Source organism: Plutella xylostella, chromosome 29 (assembly GCF_932276165.1).
Source record: "Plutella xylostella chromosome 29, ilPluXylo3.1, whole genome shotgun sequence".
Lineage (NCBI taxonomy): Eukaryota > Metazoa > Arthropoda > Insecta > Lepidoptera > Plutellidae > Plutella > Plutella xylostella.
The window spans coordinates 1,235,487-1,249,954 of record NC_064009.1 but is presented as its reverse complement, the minus strand read 5'-3'; the positions used below and the strand labels follow the sequence as shown (position 1 = coordinate 1,249,954).

Sequence of the window (14,468 nt, the reverse complement as noted above, 5' to 3'; positions counted from 1 at the left end):
CTTTTTCATGGTTTTCAACTGCAATGATGTTACACAAAACTATTGTGTTAATTTTGAAAATACAAGTACCTGGCTAACATACCTAAGAAATGAAAGAAGTAAAGATATTAACATATGCCATCTAAACGTAAGATCATTGAAAAAACATTATAATGAAATATTAACCCAGCTCAGCGACGGATCTAAGTACCTAGATATAATCATTTTCTCTGAAATAAACCTAAAAGATGACTACGTGTCAATGTACCCCATACCCGGATACGAGGCCTATGCAGTGTGTCGGCAAACGAAGAAAGGTGGTGGTCTCCTTGTGTACGTGCGCAAGGAGCACGCCTTCCAGCGCGAGGCGGCGGCGGCGGCGGCGACGTCCTTCGAGTCCCTGGCAGGCAGCATCGAGGTGCGAGGTATGCGGCTATATCTCATAGCTGTGTACCGCCCTCCTACGTCAAAAATAGTGCAATCCAAAGTGCCCGTGTTTTTACGTGAGATCGAAAGTGTAATCAATTCAGTGCCACGTGATCGGGAGTTAATAATTATCGGTGATATAAATATTAATACGTTAAACGGGTTCCGCTCATCTCGCATAATCTTTATTGACCAAAACTCATTTCGCATAACTCGTATGGTCTAAACTTTTTTGGCCGAACCATCACTTTGCCAAGACTTATGTGGCATAAGGCTCGTTTCGTCTAAAACTCTTTAGGCACAATCTTTAAACACCTAAGTTTCGTTTGCTCAAATTTATGTTCGTCTATACCTATGTATAATGTTATCTTAATAAATAATATATTAAGTACGTAGTAAATGTACAAATTGTGGTATTTTTCTCCTACATCCCGAAAATCACGATATTGTATGATAAAAAAATCGAAAGTTAACGACCAATATAATTATTACAAACCCCATGAGATCGAAACCTAAAAATAGGTGCGACGACGAGCAAAGCGAGGAGGAGCGTGTTAGGTGCACATGTTCATCAAAACCAAAGCGGAGCGCAGCGAAGCGGAGCGGAGCGTTTTCCAAACAGCGGAAACAATACAAGGCACCAGTTTGCGCTATGTAGGGAGACGCTCCGTCAAAGTTAAAGCCAAACGAATATTATTACTTTGTATAAACCTAATAAATCTATGCCATAGCATTATTAGGCTATTCAAGATTTGGCCATACCATTATTAGGCTAAACAATGTTATGCGAAATAACTTTTTACTAAACGAGATTTATGCCATACGATTTTCGGCGTAACGAGACTTTGACCAAACGTTACTATGCAATACGAGATTAGGCAAATAAATCTTATGCCAAAAAAGGTAGAACCACGTTAAACAGTTTGCACCCGGATACAATACTATACGAGGACATGTTGTGTGAGTATGGACTGTTAAATATAATATCGGGTATAACCAGAGAGGAAATAAGGGACGGTACATTATTAGTGTCATGTTTAGACCATATTTTACTAAGACTATGTAAAATACATGATTTTGGTTCAAGTATAGTGAGGTGCGGTATTTCCGACCACCATCTAATATGTTTAAACATAAAAATACATGAAAAAAATATAACTCATGAAACTAAGACAAAGCAAGTATTAAATAATCAAGCAATAAAAACTAAACTAAGCAATATAAATTGGTCGGAGGTACTGTACTTGGACTGTCCTCTTCTTATGTACGAAAAGCTATGTAAAACATTTAGTGATATCTATAGAAATAATGTAAAAACAGTTAAATTAAGAAACACTACAGTTGACTCGTGTCCATGGCTTACAAAAGAGATTAAAGATTGTATATTACATAAAGATAGGCTGTATAAAAAGTGGAGAGATAAACCTAGTGATATGGTTAGACGCTTAGAATATACTAAATTCCGTAATAAAACATCTAAATTAATAAACAAGTCCCAAAATAATTATAAAAAGTCTTTGTTATTAAAATATAGGGGTAATAGTAAGAAGATTTGGAAATGTATTAATGAATGGTTGGGCCGTAACAAAAGGTCACTAGATGAGGTCATACTGCAATACATGGGTACACAATATGACTTACCTACTATATGTTCTAACTTCGCTCACACATTTGCTAATGAGGTTTTGGAGTTAAAGTCTAAACATAACTGTAACACTAGTCTACTAAACAGGGAAGATTATACATCTGAGTTAGATAGGTCAATACGTTTTATAAAAATTACATCATTGCAAGTAGAAAAAATTATTGACCAATTGGATAGTCAAATGTCGCCTGGATTTGATAAAATTAGATCTTCAGATTTAAAACATATTAAAAAGGAGATTAGTCCAGTGATTGCTAAGATGATAAATCTTTTTATACAACATTCTAAGTACCCCGATGAACTTAAAATATCAATTATCCGTCCTATTTTTAAAGGTGGTAACCATAAACTACCCACCAACTACCGCCCTATTGCAATTTTATCTTGTATAAATAAAATAGTGGAAAAGGCAATCACAGGTCAAATACTTAACTTCCTTACTAAGCATGACGTCATCACATCCGCCCAGTACGGTTTCCAAACAGGTAAAAGCACCTCGACACTACTGTCTAAATTTTCAAACGATATAAATAACCATTTAAATAATAAAAGACACGTAGGCGTGATCTTCATAGACTTCAGGAAGGCGTTCGATACTCTTAATCATGAGGTCCTCCTGAGGTCTATGGAGTCTTGTGGAATACGCGGGAAACTTAATGACTGGTTCAAACAATATTTAAGTGGTAGAAAATTATCTGTGAAGGTGAGTGATTATACTGGGGGATGTGAGGACGTCAAGTATGGTGTGGCGACCGGGTCAGTGACCGGGCCGGCATGCTATATTATGCATGTGAATAGCATGCCAAATGTAGTAAAATACTGTAATACTTATATGTTTGCCGATGACACTTGTTTGGTCTACGGTCATAAAGACCCCTTGGAAATACAAAAATACCTACAAATTGACTTCGACAACATCACAAGGTGGGCCCATGATAACGGCATTATACTTAACGTAAACAAAACAAGCGTCATCCATATTTGTTCAAACTACCTAAGAAAAAAAAGATCGAGATAAGCAGCTGATTGTGTTGGGTCACTCCTACGACTGTCTACATTGTAATAATAATATAAACTGTACTTGTCAAGCTATACAACAGGTGACTGACTGTAAATATCTCGGTATTATTATTGAGAATAACTTTCATTGGAAAAAACATATTAACTGTTTAATAGATAAGCTTAGAATTCTGTTAGTAAAATTCCACCAGTTAATGTACTCAGTTCCACGTTCTGTCCTTTATTGCCTGTATTTTGCCCTGGTAGAATCTTTAATAACTTATGGAATAACAACGTACGGTAGTTCTTTTAAAACCTATATAAATAAAATTAAAGATATACAACGACGATTTCTAAAGATTCTATTAGGTAACAATAAGGAGGACAAAAACACGTGTTTGTTTAAACAATGTAAAATTCTACCTGTTGATAAAAAATACTCCTTTGAAGTTGCTAAAGCTGAGTATTGGCAGGACACTTTTAAATCTAAACCTAAATCCAAAATTAATACGAGGAAAGTAACAGAGGGACGGTTGTTTGTACCTAAAGTTAATAATGTTTATGGTAATCGAACTAAAGAATATGTTGTGCCTAAAATATTTAATGTGATGTCAACTTTAACAAAAGATGTTATGCCAAATAAAATCAGAGCTAGAAACACTGCGCTAAAAAACCATTTTTTGCAAATTTAGATCTTAATCTTAGTGTTGCTAAGTACTATAAATGTTAACATGATATAAGTACCTACATAAAAATTTTGTGAATGTACATAAGTAAATAAGAAGCGTTAATTTAACCCCGAGAAACAACTGTGTTGTTTGGGGTATCATGTATACTGTGCACTTTTTATGGGATTAATAAAAGATTTATTTATTTATTTATTATTATTTATTTGTCGATAAAAAAATGGACGTAACGTTTTTACTAGGTATACTTAACTGCCTTTTCGTGTACATTATTATTCATAAAATGCCATTTGCCAAATGCCATTTTTCATTCTTGGATTATCACTGGTATTTCAGTCAGTCATTTTTATTAGATTTTTTTGTTAAGGGCCCGTACAGGGTGACGTGCCGCGCCAATTTTGGGTTTTCAATGCTCTTCACACAGCACACGCAGTGACACGCACACATGTAAGTTTGCACAGTGGGTCAATAAACTTTTACTCGCCAACTTTATTGACAATTATGTTCAAGTACATTTTGGGTGATTTTAGGGTAAGTAAGTATAATTCTTACTTACACTGGTAGGCACCAGGAAAGAGTAGAAATTAATAGGGGTGCCACTTTACTCTATACTCGGAACCCGATTAGATTTCTCAAACAAATGTGGTATTTACTTGTAGAAAGGTAACTACAAGTATTAAAGTGTAGATAATAAGTTTCGGGCATCCTCCAGCCAACTGAACCCCGACGACAAAGCAAAGTAAATACATAGTGTCGCAAAAGGGCTATACTAAACCAAAAGGGGATGACTCAAGGGGTCATTCTGAACAACTTTTGTTCTACGAGATTTGCAAATTCGCGAAAAAAAATATTCGTTTTCCATGGTAAAAAGTCACATGTCCAACAAAGTTTCTAGGAAAAAGGTTTTTTTTTGTTAATTTCTAAAACTCGTAGAGCAAAAGTTCAGAATGACCCCCTATCTTACTCCTTTTTACCCGACTGCCGAAGGAGGAGGGTAATGTTTTTTGATTGTATGTATGTATGTTTGTTTGTTCCCTCTTGTAGCCTAAACGGCTTGATAGATTTTGATGTATGAGGTATTGTTAGAAGCGTATTGATGGCGCGATGGTTATAGGCTATGTGACGTTCCATAAAAATGTACATAGCGCCCTCTAGAGGACATAACGTGATGATCGAAAAAATAATAATTCATCTTTGCCGCGTAAGGTATCAAATGAAAGGGCTTGATTTTCACATTACAAAAATATGCATATTGAAGGTATTTAAATAACAACACCAAAATTATTGAAATAAAAAATGATCATGAACTACTGACGTAAAATTTCATAAAATAAAAACAACTAAAAAGTTACAAATAAAAAAATACAATTATAAACAAACGAAAAACCCGACTGTACGCTAAAAACATGAAAACAAGTCCCAATGTTAATGGAAAGTATCGCAGGCGGGGACCAACTTGACCGCCACTCAAGGCCGTTTTCTAAGTAACATTCAGCTAAATGGTGAACCCTCTGCTGGTCCCCGCCTACGATACTTTCCATTAACATTGGGACTTGTTTTCATCTTTTTAGCGTGCAGTCGGGTTTTTTGTTTGTTTATAATTTGTTTAGTACTATATACCGCTTTTTCAATACCTGTAAGTACATTTTTTGGTAGCAGCATAATATTTTTACTTAATTTTAGGGTTTCGAACGTCAAAAGAAAAAAAGCAACCGTTATAGGATCTCTTTGTTGTCCGTCTGTCTGACTGACTGTCTGTCACCGCCCTTTTTCTCAGAAACGGGTAAAGATATCAAGCTGATATTTCGCATAGATGGGGAGTACCCTAAAAAAAATATTATGGTACTCCCTGTCCCACACAAGTAAATTGGGGCTTATATTTTTTCCAGTTATTTGGATGTGTATCCTTTTTTTTCTTTGTTGTTTTGTATAAGTACGTGTTTCTTTTCTTTAAACCTGTATTTTTTTTGTTGTTGCTGTCTATGTGTCGAATAAATGTATCTTTATCTTCAAATCACGCCATCTATCGTTTGTTTTTTTTTGTGGCTACTGTCTATAGAATGCCATGCTAACTTTCTGAACAAGAATGAAATGCTTAAAACCGTTTCGAGGAATATGCTTCCAGTACAATTTCTGGTCATCAGATTTTAAATTAAGTCTCTATTTTTTTAATTATTCAATAAAAACTAATAACCTTCATTTGTCCTTTCTATGACGACGATTAGGATCATAGAGTATAATTACATTTGCCTACAAAACAAAAGTAAACGTCAAACGTCAATAAACGCAAACCTCATGTACTCTGTGAACCTCACAGCCCGTGTCACCCGTGTGCACAGAGTAGGTGCCCGTGTGTTTATTTCTCTTTATTGATTTAATTTATTTATTTTCTACCTTGTTTTGAATCTCTACTACGAATAAATAATAAACCAGTGGATACTACGATGACAACAAGAACAGAGATAGTATTTCTTCAGTGAGTATTATTGCTTCACAGAGTATTATTTGTAGGTTAAGAGTTAGATGACAGATGACAATGACATTCTACCTCACTGACGTTAAGTGACACTTCCTTTTTTTGTGGCGCAGGCAAAGATATTTATTTTAGTATTGGTTCTGTGACGTCATACATCCATTCAGCCGGCCAAATTTTAAAATTATATTAAAAATAGTTGTAATGAATAAAAATAAAAAATAACGAAATTAGTTTCTTAAAATGGTCTATATTTTCAAAATAAATTATAAAAAATACATATCATAAATTGGTAGCATGGCCAATTCCGTCATTGACAATTTTACGTTACGAATTTATTTTTATTTATTTTATTTTAATTTTTACATTTTCGTGGAGAACCAACAGCATTTTGTTAATAAATAATTATTACTTATGAACACATAACAACTTGATGCCATTAACAGAATTAACTTAGTAAACCCAGTAAACCTAACACATCCAGAGGAAAAATAAAATCTCTTTCTCTCTCTCTGAAAAACATACTTAATAGCCTAAACTCGATGCTTTTAGCTATTAACATCTTTGAAATAAAATTGAGCCACCACCGTGTTATGCCCTCATCAGATCCTCACGAGACCATACCTCAACCAGCACCAAGAGACTGTATTTTTGATCCCTAACCTAATGTTCGTGCGTATTGTCATCACTTAGATCCATTCGCTATATTCCTGCTCCTCATCAGACCTTTACGAGACTGTAATGTCACGAGAATATTGCACACTATCTAATTTAATTTAATGTATTGAATATACTGGAAGAATTATGCTTCCTCAATTTCAAATCAAATTATGTTGGTGTCATAAAAGTTGAAAAAGTGCAATGACAACCAATGTGCAGTGATTTTGTATCTGTACACGATAAGATCGCGAGCTGTCAGTGCTGCCTAAACCGACGTGACCCTTCTTTGGAGGCCAGCGGCCAACTGAGTCAAACGTCACTTGTGTTTATGATTTTATAACACAGAAAGCCGCCATAGATATTTGTATGAAGATTTGAGGGAAAAAAATTGCTCAAGTTTGGGATTAATTTACACAAAATAAGTGTGTGTTTATTAAAAAACAAGGTATTTAGCGCCTAGTCCAAGCCTTTAACTTTATAATATGATAAAAATCATATGAAATTTCTTAATAATTACGACACAGTTGTTACAATACGGGAGTGTGATTTTCTGGTTATTCGTCATATTCTGAATTTTATTTACAGTTATCCATAATCATTTACTTGAATTCGAATCATTCAGCACCTAGCTAGACTCTTCGGCTACCTGTGTGATTTTTTTCAAGGTTGTAGAGCATCGTTTACTACATAATTCTATGACAATGCCAACCCTCGATTCCCCCTTGCAGACCCTTAAGGTATCGATTATCGACATTCTGATGTATACCACTCAATTGATTAATCAATGGTTTTAATGAGCTAGTATTTACTAATAAGAGATTATCTTAGGAAAAACATACAATCGATTGATAATAATCAGATAAATAAATTGAATTGTAACCATTCTGAGAATAACTATTCAATCATGATTATGGCAGTATCCTTCCAGTCTTGTAAGGGGCCTATATTCGCAGTAGGTTTCTAAGTGCTATTTGTTTATTTTGGCAGTGTTTGATTCGATTTGATGGAGTTGGTTAATTTTAGTGAGATTTTCTTCGTCTTAAATACATTGTTTATCCGTGGAAACAATGACGAAAGGAGCTTAACTTTCAATAAAAACATCGGTCAGTACAATTTAAATCACAATCCATTTAATAAACTGTAAATACAAAACTTACACCGTATTAGCCACGATCCAGTCAGTAAAAGCAGACACTTTGGCATTAATTGTCGGGTATTCCGCACTAGCACAGCCATAGAACCAAGACACGAGGCCTACAAGTACATTATTGTAATACATTGGGCCACCAGAGTCCTGATCACATGGGCCTTTGCCGCCAGTACCCAGGTATCCGGAACAAATCATGTTTTCCGTGAGCTGTTCGGTGCTGTACCGACGAGCACACTCATCGTAGTTCACAGTGTACATGATCACGTCTTGCAGGATTGGTGATGGATCGCCATCGTCTTCATCCTGTAGATAAGTAAAGAATTGATGAAACAATAACGAATGGTAGATATTGTTGGAAAACATCCCGCCAGAGTCATCGACATCATCCATCGATTTCGCTTTGGCAGTTATGCTTTTGCTATGCATATGCTATATTTAGCATATATGTCGGCCACGCTATGTTGTTGGTATATTCGGTAGTCAATGAGGTCTAGCGTTCTTCGAGCAAATCAAATGACACTTCAGCAAGAGAAAGAAGGTAAATGTTAGACTGATAATGATGGATAAGGTGAAATTCTTACTTCAATGAATCCCCAACCAGCGTGCACCACTGCAGAGTTGTTCGGTACTTCAGTACCCTGAGCGTAGATGGCTGCCTGCTGGATGCCTGGTCCATAGACCAGGGCTTTCTCGAGCTTCAGCAAAGCGATGTCAGCGTCAAGGAAGACGAGTTTGTTATAGTCAGGGTGGACGAGGGAAGATTTGACGTTGATGACAGTTCCTCCGGATTCGCGGTAGGAGGATCCAGCGCGGATACGCATCGGAGATTCGCTAAAGAAAGAAAGAAAGGAAATTAGTCAGTGCACTGCACACAAAATTCATAAAACACTGTAAACAAGCACACAAAAGTAATCTGATATGAAACGCTCATCCTTATTGAATAAATACTTACTCGACGCAGTGAGCGGCTGTCAGAACATAAGTCGGGCTGAGGATGTTTCCGCCGCAAGATTGACTCCAAATAGTGGTCTCGATGTCGAGGTACTCAATCGCCACGATGGCTGGATAAGCCTCGATGCTGGCGTCCGCTCCACCGACGATCCGGTTGGACGCCGCCACTGCTGATGCAGTCACTGTGATAAGAAAGAGCGTTGTTTATTGTAACCTCTACGGCACCAGGTTGTCTGATGATACATGTATTCAGTTTCCTCGTTATTCTGAACGCTGAAAGCGAAGGATTTCGTGTCGGATCCCGAATATACCGAATATGTTAGCAAAACACAGTGAGGCTTCCAAGAAAAGCAAGGACAAGCCGTGATGTTATGACGAAGTAATATGGAAAATCGACAACTAATATATAAAGAAACTGATAAGAAGGGACCATAGGTTCGGACCTTTGACTTACTTTAGTTCTGATTTCGTACCGTTCGATGGTGAGACAATAATAATTATGTAGAGATTGAGAAGAGAGAGAGCAAACACATATTTTTTATTGTAAAATCAAACTTACCAATTAGAAGAAAGAGTGCCCGGGTAGCCATGAAGTTTGTTTAGTTTATCATTAATCATTTCAAGTTTGTAGTTAATTGTTTTATATACTACGTCCACTCAATCCGATTATTTCTTATCTACTGGGCGATTCCCTAATACCTACTTATCTTATTTACAAATTTATCAGCTTCCATAGTAAATTACTCATGCTAGTAGTAGATCCAAAATTGTTTTTAGTTTTAAATGGTCGATACTATCATTAGTATTGTGTCGTTTATTTCTTCTTAACGAAATAATATTATTTAAAAAAAAAGTAACAATAGATACTTACTTCTTCTTGTTTTAGCAGCTAGGGTCGATTCTATCGGTAGTGACGTAGTTTACCGATTCCTGCTCTAAAATAGAGATGTAGTATCGATACTTTGGCAATCGTCGATTAAAAATCTATCGTCCAGACTACTATACTAAACTGCCTTCATGTACATTATTTTATTTTTATAAAAGGCCATAAATTTGCTTTTCATTCTTAGATAATTTCAGTACTCTGTTATTTCAGTGAGTAATTTTTATAAGATGTTTTGGTTTAGGTATCGATTATCGACATTCTGATGTATACCACTCGATTAATCAATGGTTTTAATAAGCCAGTATTTACTAATAAGAGATTATCTTAGGAAAAACATACAATCGATTGATAATAATCAGATAAATAAATTGAATTGTAACCATTCTGAGAATAACTATTCAATTATGATTATGGCAGTATCCTTCCAGTCTTGTAGGGTATGTGTTAATTCTGTTAGTGTTTGATTTGATTACGTTCGTTCGTTCATTTTAGTAACTGAGTTTACTACGAAATCCCGTGAGATTTTCTTCGTCTTCAATACATTGTTTATCCGTGGAAATAACATAAAAACAACAGTAGGTGCAATTTAAAACACAATCCATTTAATAAACCGTAAATAACCAAACTTACACCGCATTGGCCACGATCCACTCTGTAAACGCGGACACCTTGGCACTGACTCCCGGGTATTCAGGTTGCGCACAGCCAATACCCCAAGATATCACTCCCACAAGTATATCTCCGTGGTACAGTGGGCCACCGGAGTCTTGTTGGCACGCGTCTTTACCCCCCACGTCGAGGATCCCAGCACACATCATGTTGTCTGTGACTGTGAGGTATTGGGTGGCTTGTCGTCGCGCGCATTCCTCTTGGTTCACAGTGTAGACGGTCACGTCTTGCAGGATTGGCGATGGGACTCCATTGGACTGTGGATACAAGTGGGGTTTGTTAAAGACATGAGAACATGGGGGATATTATTGAGAAATGTTCTGTCTGATGCTGGACTTGAGTTAAGTACAGGAGGAATGCTCCAAGTCAACCAAACAACAGGACAGAAGATGTAATACAATTGGTACGTTTAGTACAAGATGGAGTCGTGATTAGCATAGCAGCGCTCTGAAACGTTACTACATAAGCTTGGGGCCACAACTAAGAGTTGTGTTCTGGTGCTAGAGCCTCCTTAGAAGAATAAGGCCATTGCCCCCGAGATTGATGATAGACTGATTATGAGTAAGGTTTAAATTCAGTCACAAAACTTACTTGAGTCTGCCCCCAACCAGCATGAACCACTGCAGAGTTATCCGGAACCTCAACACCCTGAGCGTAGATGGCTATCGGCTGGATGCCCGGACCATAGACTAGAGCTTGCTCGAGTCTCAGCAAAGCAACATCAGCATCCAAGAACTCCAGCTTATTGAAGTCGGGGTGCATGATGTAGGATTCGACGTTGATGACGGTGCCGCCGCTCTCACGGTAGGAGGATCCGGCGCGGATACGCATGGGAGGCCCGCTGATGAGGAGAAATAGTTGGATTATAGGGTTGTTTTGGAAAGTGGAAATGAAAATGAATAGTGGCATCTATAGTCCATGTTCTATATGTATCTTCAATAAAGAAGTATTATTGTTTACTATGTATTACTACTATGTTATAGACGATCTGACATGTGACGGCCAAGACACATGCAAGAAAAATGTAAGGGCTATTGGCATAAGGGCATACAAGGTATTAGCAGAATCTAATAGTAAAAGTGCAGGAAACAAATGTAAAGCCACTGCTAACAAAAAAATACTAACTAGATACAGTGAGCAGCGGTCAAGACATTCGTCGGGGTGAGGATGCTGCCGCCACAGCCCTGACTCCAAATGGAGTAGTAGTCAAGGTGTTCCACCTGCACTATGGACGGATAGGTCTCGATGCTTGCGTCCGCTCCACCGACGATCCTGTTGGACGCCACCACTGCTGTAGCAGACGCTGTGGCGAGAAAAAGACAATATTATATTTAGGTACAGGAGAAATATTGTGTCTATGTTTTTTTGTTGTCATGAAAGGATATAGACTTAGAAATCAATTTGAACAATGTATCACGATACAATTTCAAGTAGGTACAAGATTTAAATATAAAGTAATTTTCATTTATGAAAAACTTACCAGTTAAAAGAAGGAGAGCCCAGGTAGCCATTAAGTTTGTTTTATGTATTTGACACTAATAATTTAATGGTAATTGTTTATTTTCTTTTATAACTGTATCTACGTCTACCCTATCTTCATAATTATCTAATTTAGGATTCTTTGCAATTTGATATTTTTATCTGTTAACGGATTAGCTTAAATAATTATAACCATAATATGAATAACCTAATACCTATGTACTAATATATCCAAAACCTAAATGCACATAGGACGTACATTGGCCTAATTATATGTATTAACTTGTAAAAAATATAAATTCTTAACGTTTTAATAAACATTATCAACATGTCCAGAATATCCAAGAAACTATTGGATAATTTAATACCCAGTTGTAGAAGGAACATTCATATAATGTCGGCATTAAATCTATATCTGTCTCTTTCCGTCCGTATTTCAAAGCAAGATAGCAATACATTTGATGTTTAAGGCCGACATTGGTACCGATTCTGAAGGGCGCACTTCCTAATTTTAAAATTAGCTAAAATCTCTAAATTTAACTGACAGCGCTAATTTTTGCTATTCTGAAGGCAACGATTTTAACGGCCAACTAAATTTAGAAGGCTCATTTGACGTCTTTAAAATGAGTGTGGCCATGTACTTAAGGATATTACAATCGAAAATATCGATTAATTTTTTTAACCTTAAAGTACTCCAAATAAATTTAATTATGCTAAATAGTAGTTGAAAATAATTAAAAGAATTAAATACCCTGCATTTATATTGGTTTTCATGATGATTTCAATTATTTATGTAACATATTCATAATTCATTATTTCAACTGGTAACTCTGGCTAGAAAATGCTTCTATGATGTTCTATGGCCATTTCCGAGTGATTTAAAAAAAATATAATAGAGTAGAGATGGGGTAAGTTGATAAAATAGTGAGAATAATCGTATATAATCGATTATTTCACTAGAATATTTTAAACAATAGTTTTTCAGTAAAGTATGTAAGTAGGTACTAAGTTCTACATCTATGTGTTATCCACGATATTTAACGTAAGTACTTACTTACTTTAATGTTTAATAGTTGATGATGATGTTACGTTATATACTAAAGTAGATGACTGTGTAAGGGATGATATTCATATAAGAATATGAAAAGTATCGAATACTTACAAAAGTACAAATACCTTATCAGTAGGTACTTACTTAAGTATTTCCGATGTGTACGTATTTATATTTACCAAAAACGCATATGATTATAAAAATACTTTTATTATAATCATACCCTACCTACCCAGGAATCGATCCAGCATCGATTATTTTTTCATTCAAGCATAGTTCGGAAGCAAGTAACATTGCACTAGGTACATCTCTATGGCGCATGCGCGTTGCCCGCTGGACAGCAAGAGAGGCGCGCCGCCGCGCCGGCGCGGCGCCATCACATCACCGCCATATTGAATTTTCCCCCGAAAAGTTTGCCGCTATTTTTTTAAAGTATTTTTGTTAAGTCTTTACAATACAAAACAAACATCTATTATAAATTATTATGTTTGTGTTTGCAATATGCAATTGTAAAAAAACCGACTTCAAAAAACCACTAAAATGTAAGAAATAATTTAAGGTTTACACAAATTCTACTCGTATGAGATAGTACAAATATACCTAAGCAGGAACTGTTCTTTTTTGATGTTGGTGCGGTGACAAAGTAATCTGAAGAAATATGGCACCAACTTCAAAAAAGAACAGTTCCTGCTTAGGTATATTTGTACTATCTCATACGAGTAGAATTTGTGTAAACCTTAAATTATTTCTTACATTTTAGTGGTTTTTTGAAGTCGGTTTTTTAATTTTTTTAATTATTATTTTATTTAATAGTTTTTAGTTTATTTGTAATAATTTTCAATCAAAAGTAAGGTGCAAATGATACCAAAAAGTCCTACTAATCAATACGAATCATTCAAGCCTAAACACGAAGTAGTTGCTATATACCGTTGAGGAGTGCCCCTGACTGCCTTCCGTTTCCATCATCAGATCAGCTCAAGGTCACCATCATATTTTTTTGTTATAAGAACTATATTTACGTTCTTAATTTCATTAGAATCGGTTAATGTGTGCCCAAAATGGAAATTCATACCCTGTTTTTACCCCTTTACCCACCCTTGGGGGTGAGATAAAATTCTGAAAAAAAAATGGGACCACCTGGGAGCTCAACACAATACAACAAAAAAAGAATTTTCAAAATCGGTTCATAAACGGCGGAGTAATCGGTGAACATACATAAAAAAAAATATAAAAAAAAAAAAAAAAAAAAAAAGATCCCGACGAATTGAGAACCTCCTCCTTTTTTTGAAGTCGGTTAAAAATGGATAAGGTGCTTGTGTGCAAGTTTACGATTTATTTTAGGAAGTTACCTATACGTAAAATCTAAGGAAATATTTTTATCAGTTGGGCATCTGGTTATTAACTATCTGGTTAC

At 35.8% G+C, this 14,468-nt stretch overlaps 3 protein-coding genes across 3 annotated transcripts in view; 1 reads left to right on the top strand and 2 right to left on the bottom strand.

Annotated features, from left to right (window-relative positions):
* Window positions 1-14,468, top strand: part of LOC105386252 (85/88 kDa calcium-independent phospholipase A2) — a 50,788-nt gene that overhangs the window by 31,055 nt on the left and 5,265 nt on the right. The window lies entirely within an intron of this gene.
* On the bottom strand, window positions 7,977-9,675 carry LOC125490989 (trypsin, alkaline B-like). The gene is made up of 4 exons (XM_048631707.1): window positions 9,529-9,675; window positions 8,971-9,151; window positions 8,600-8,849; window positions 7,977-8,321 (listed from the first exon to the last, which is right to left on the bottom strand). Exons 1-4 carry the CDS (start codon window positions 9,557-9,559, stop codon window positions 8,022-8,024), a joined length of 762 nt encoding a protein of 253 aa, XP_048487664.1. The 5' UTR covers window positions 9,560-9,675; the 3' UTR covers window positions 7,977-8,021.
* LOC119690302 (trypsin, alkaline C) lies at window positions 10,436-12,050 on the bottom strand. Its single transcript, XM_038117810.2, has 4 exons — window positions 12,005-12,050; window positions 11,650-11,827; window positions 11,116-11,365; window positions 10,436-10,781 (listed from the first exon to the last, which is right to left on the bottom strand). Exons 1-4 carry the CDS (start codon window positions 12,033-12,035, stop codon window positions 10,482-10,484), a joined length of 759 nt encoding a protein of 252 aa, XP_037973738.2. The 5' UTR covers window positions 12,036-12,050; the 3' UTR covers window positions 10,436-10,481.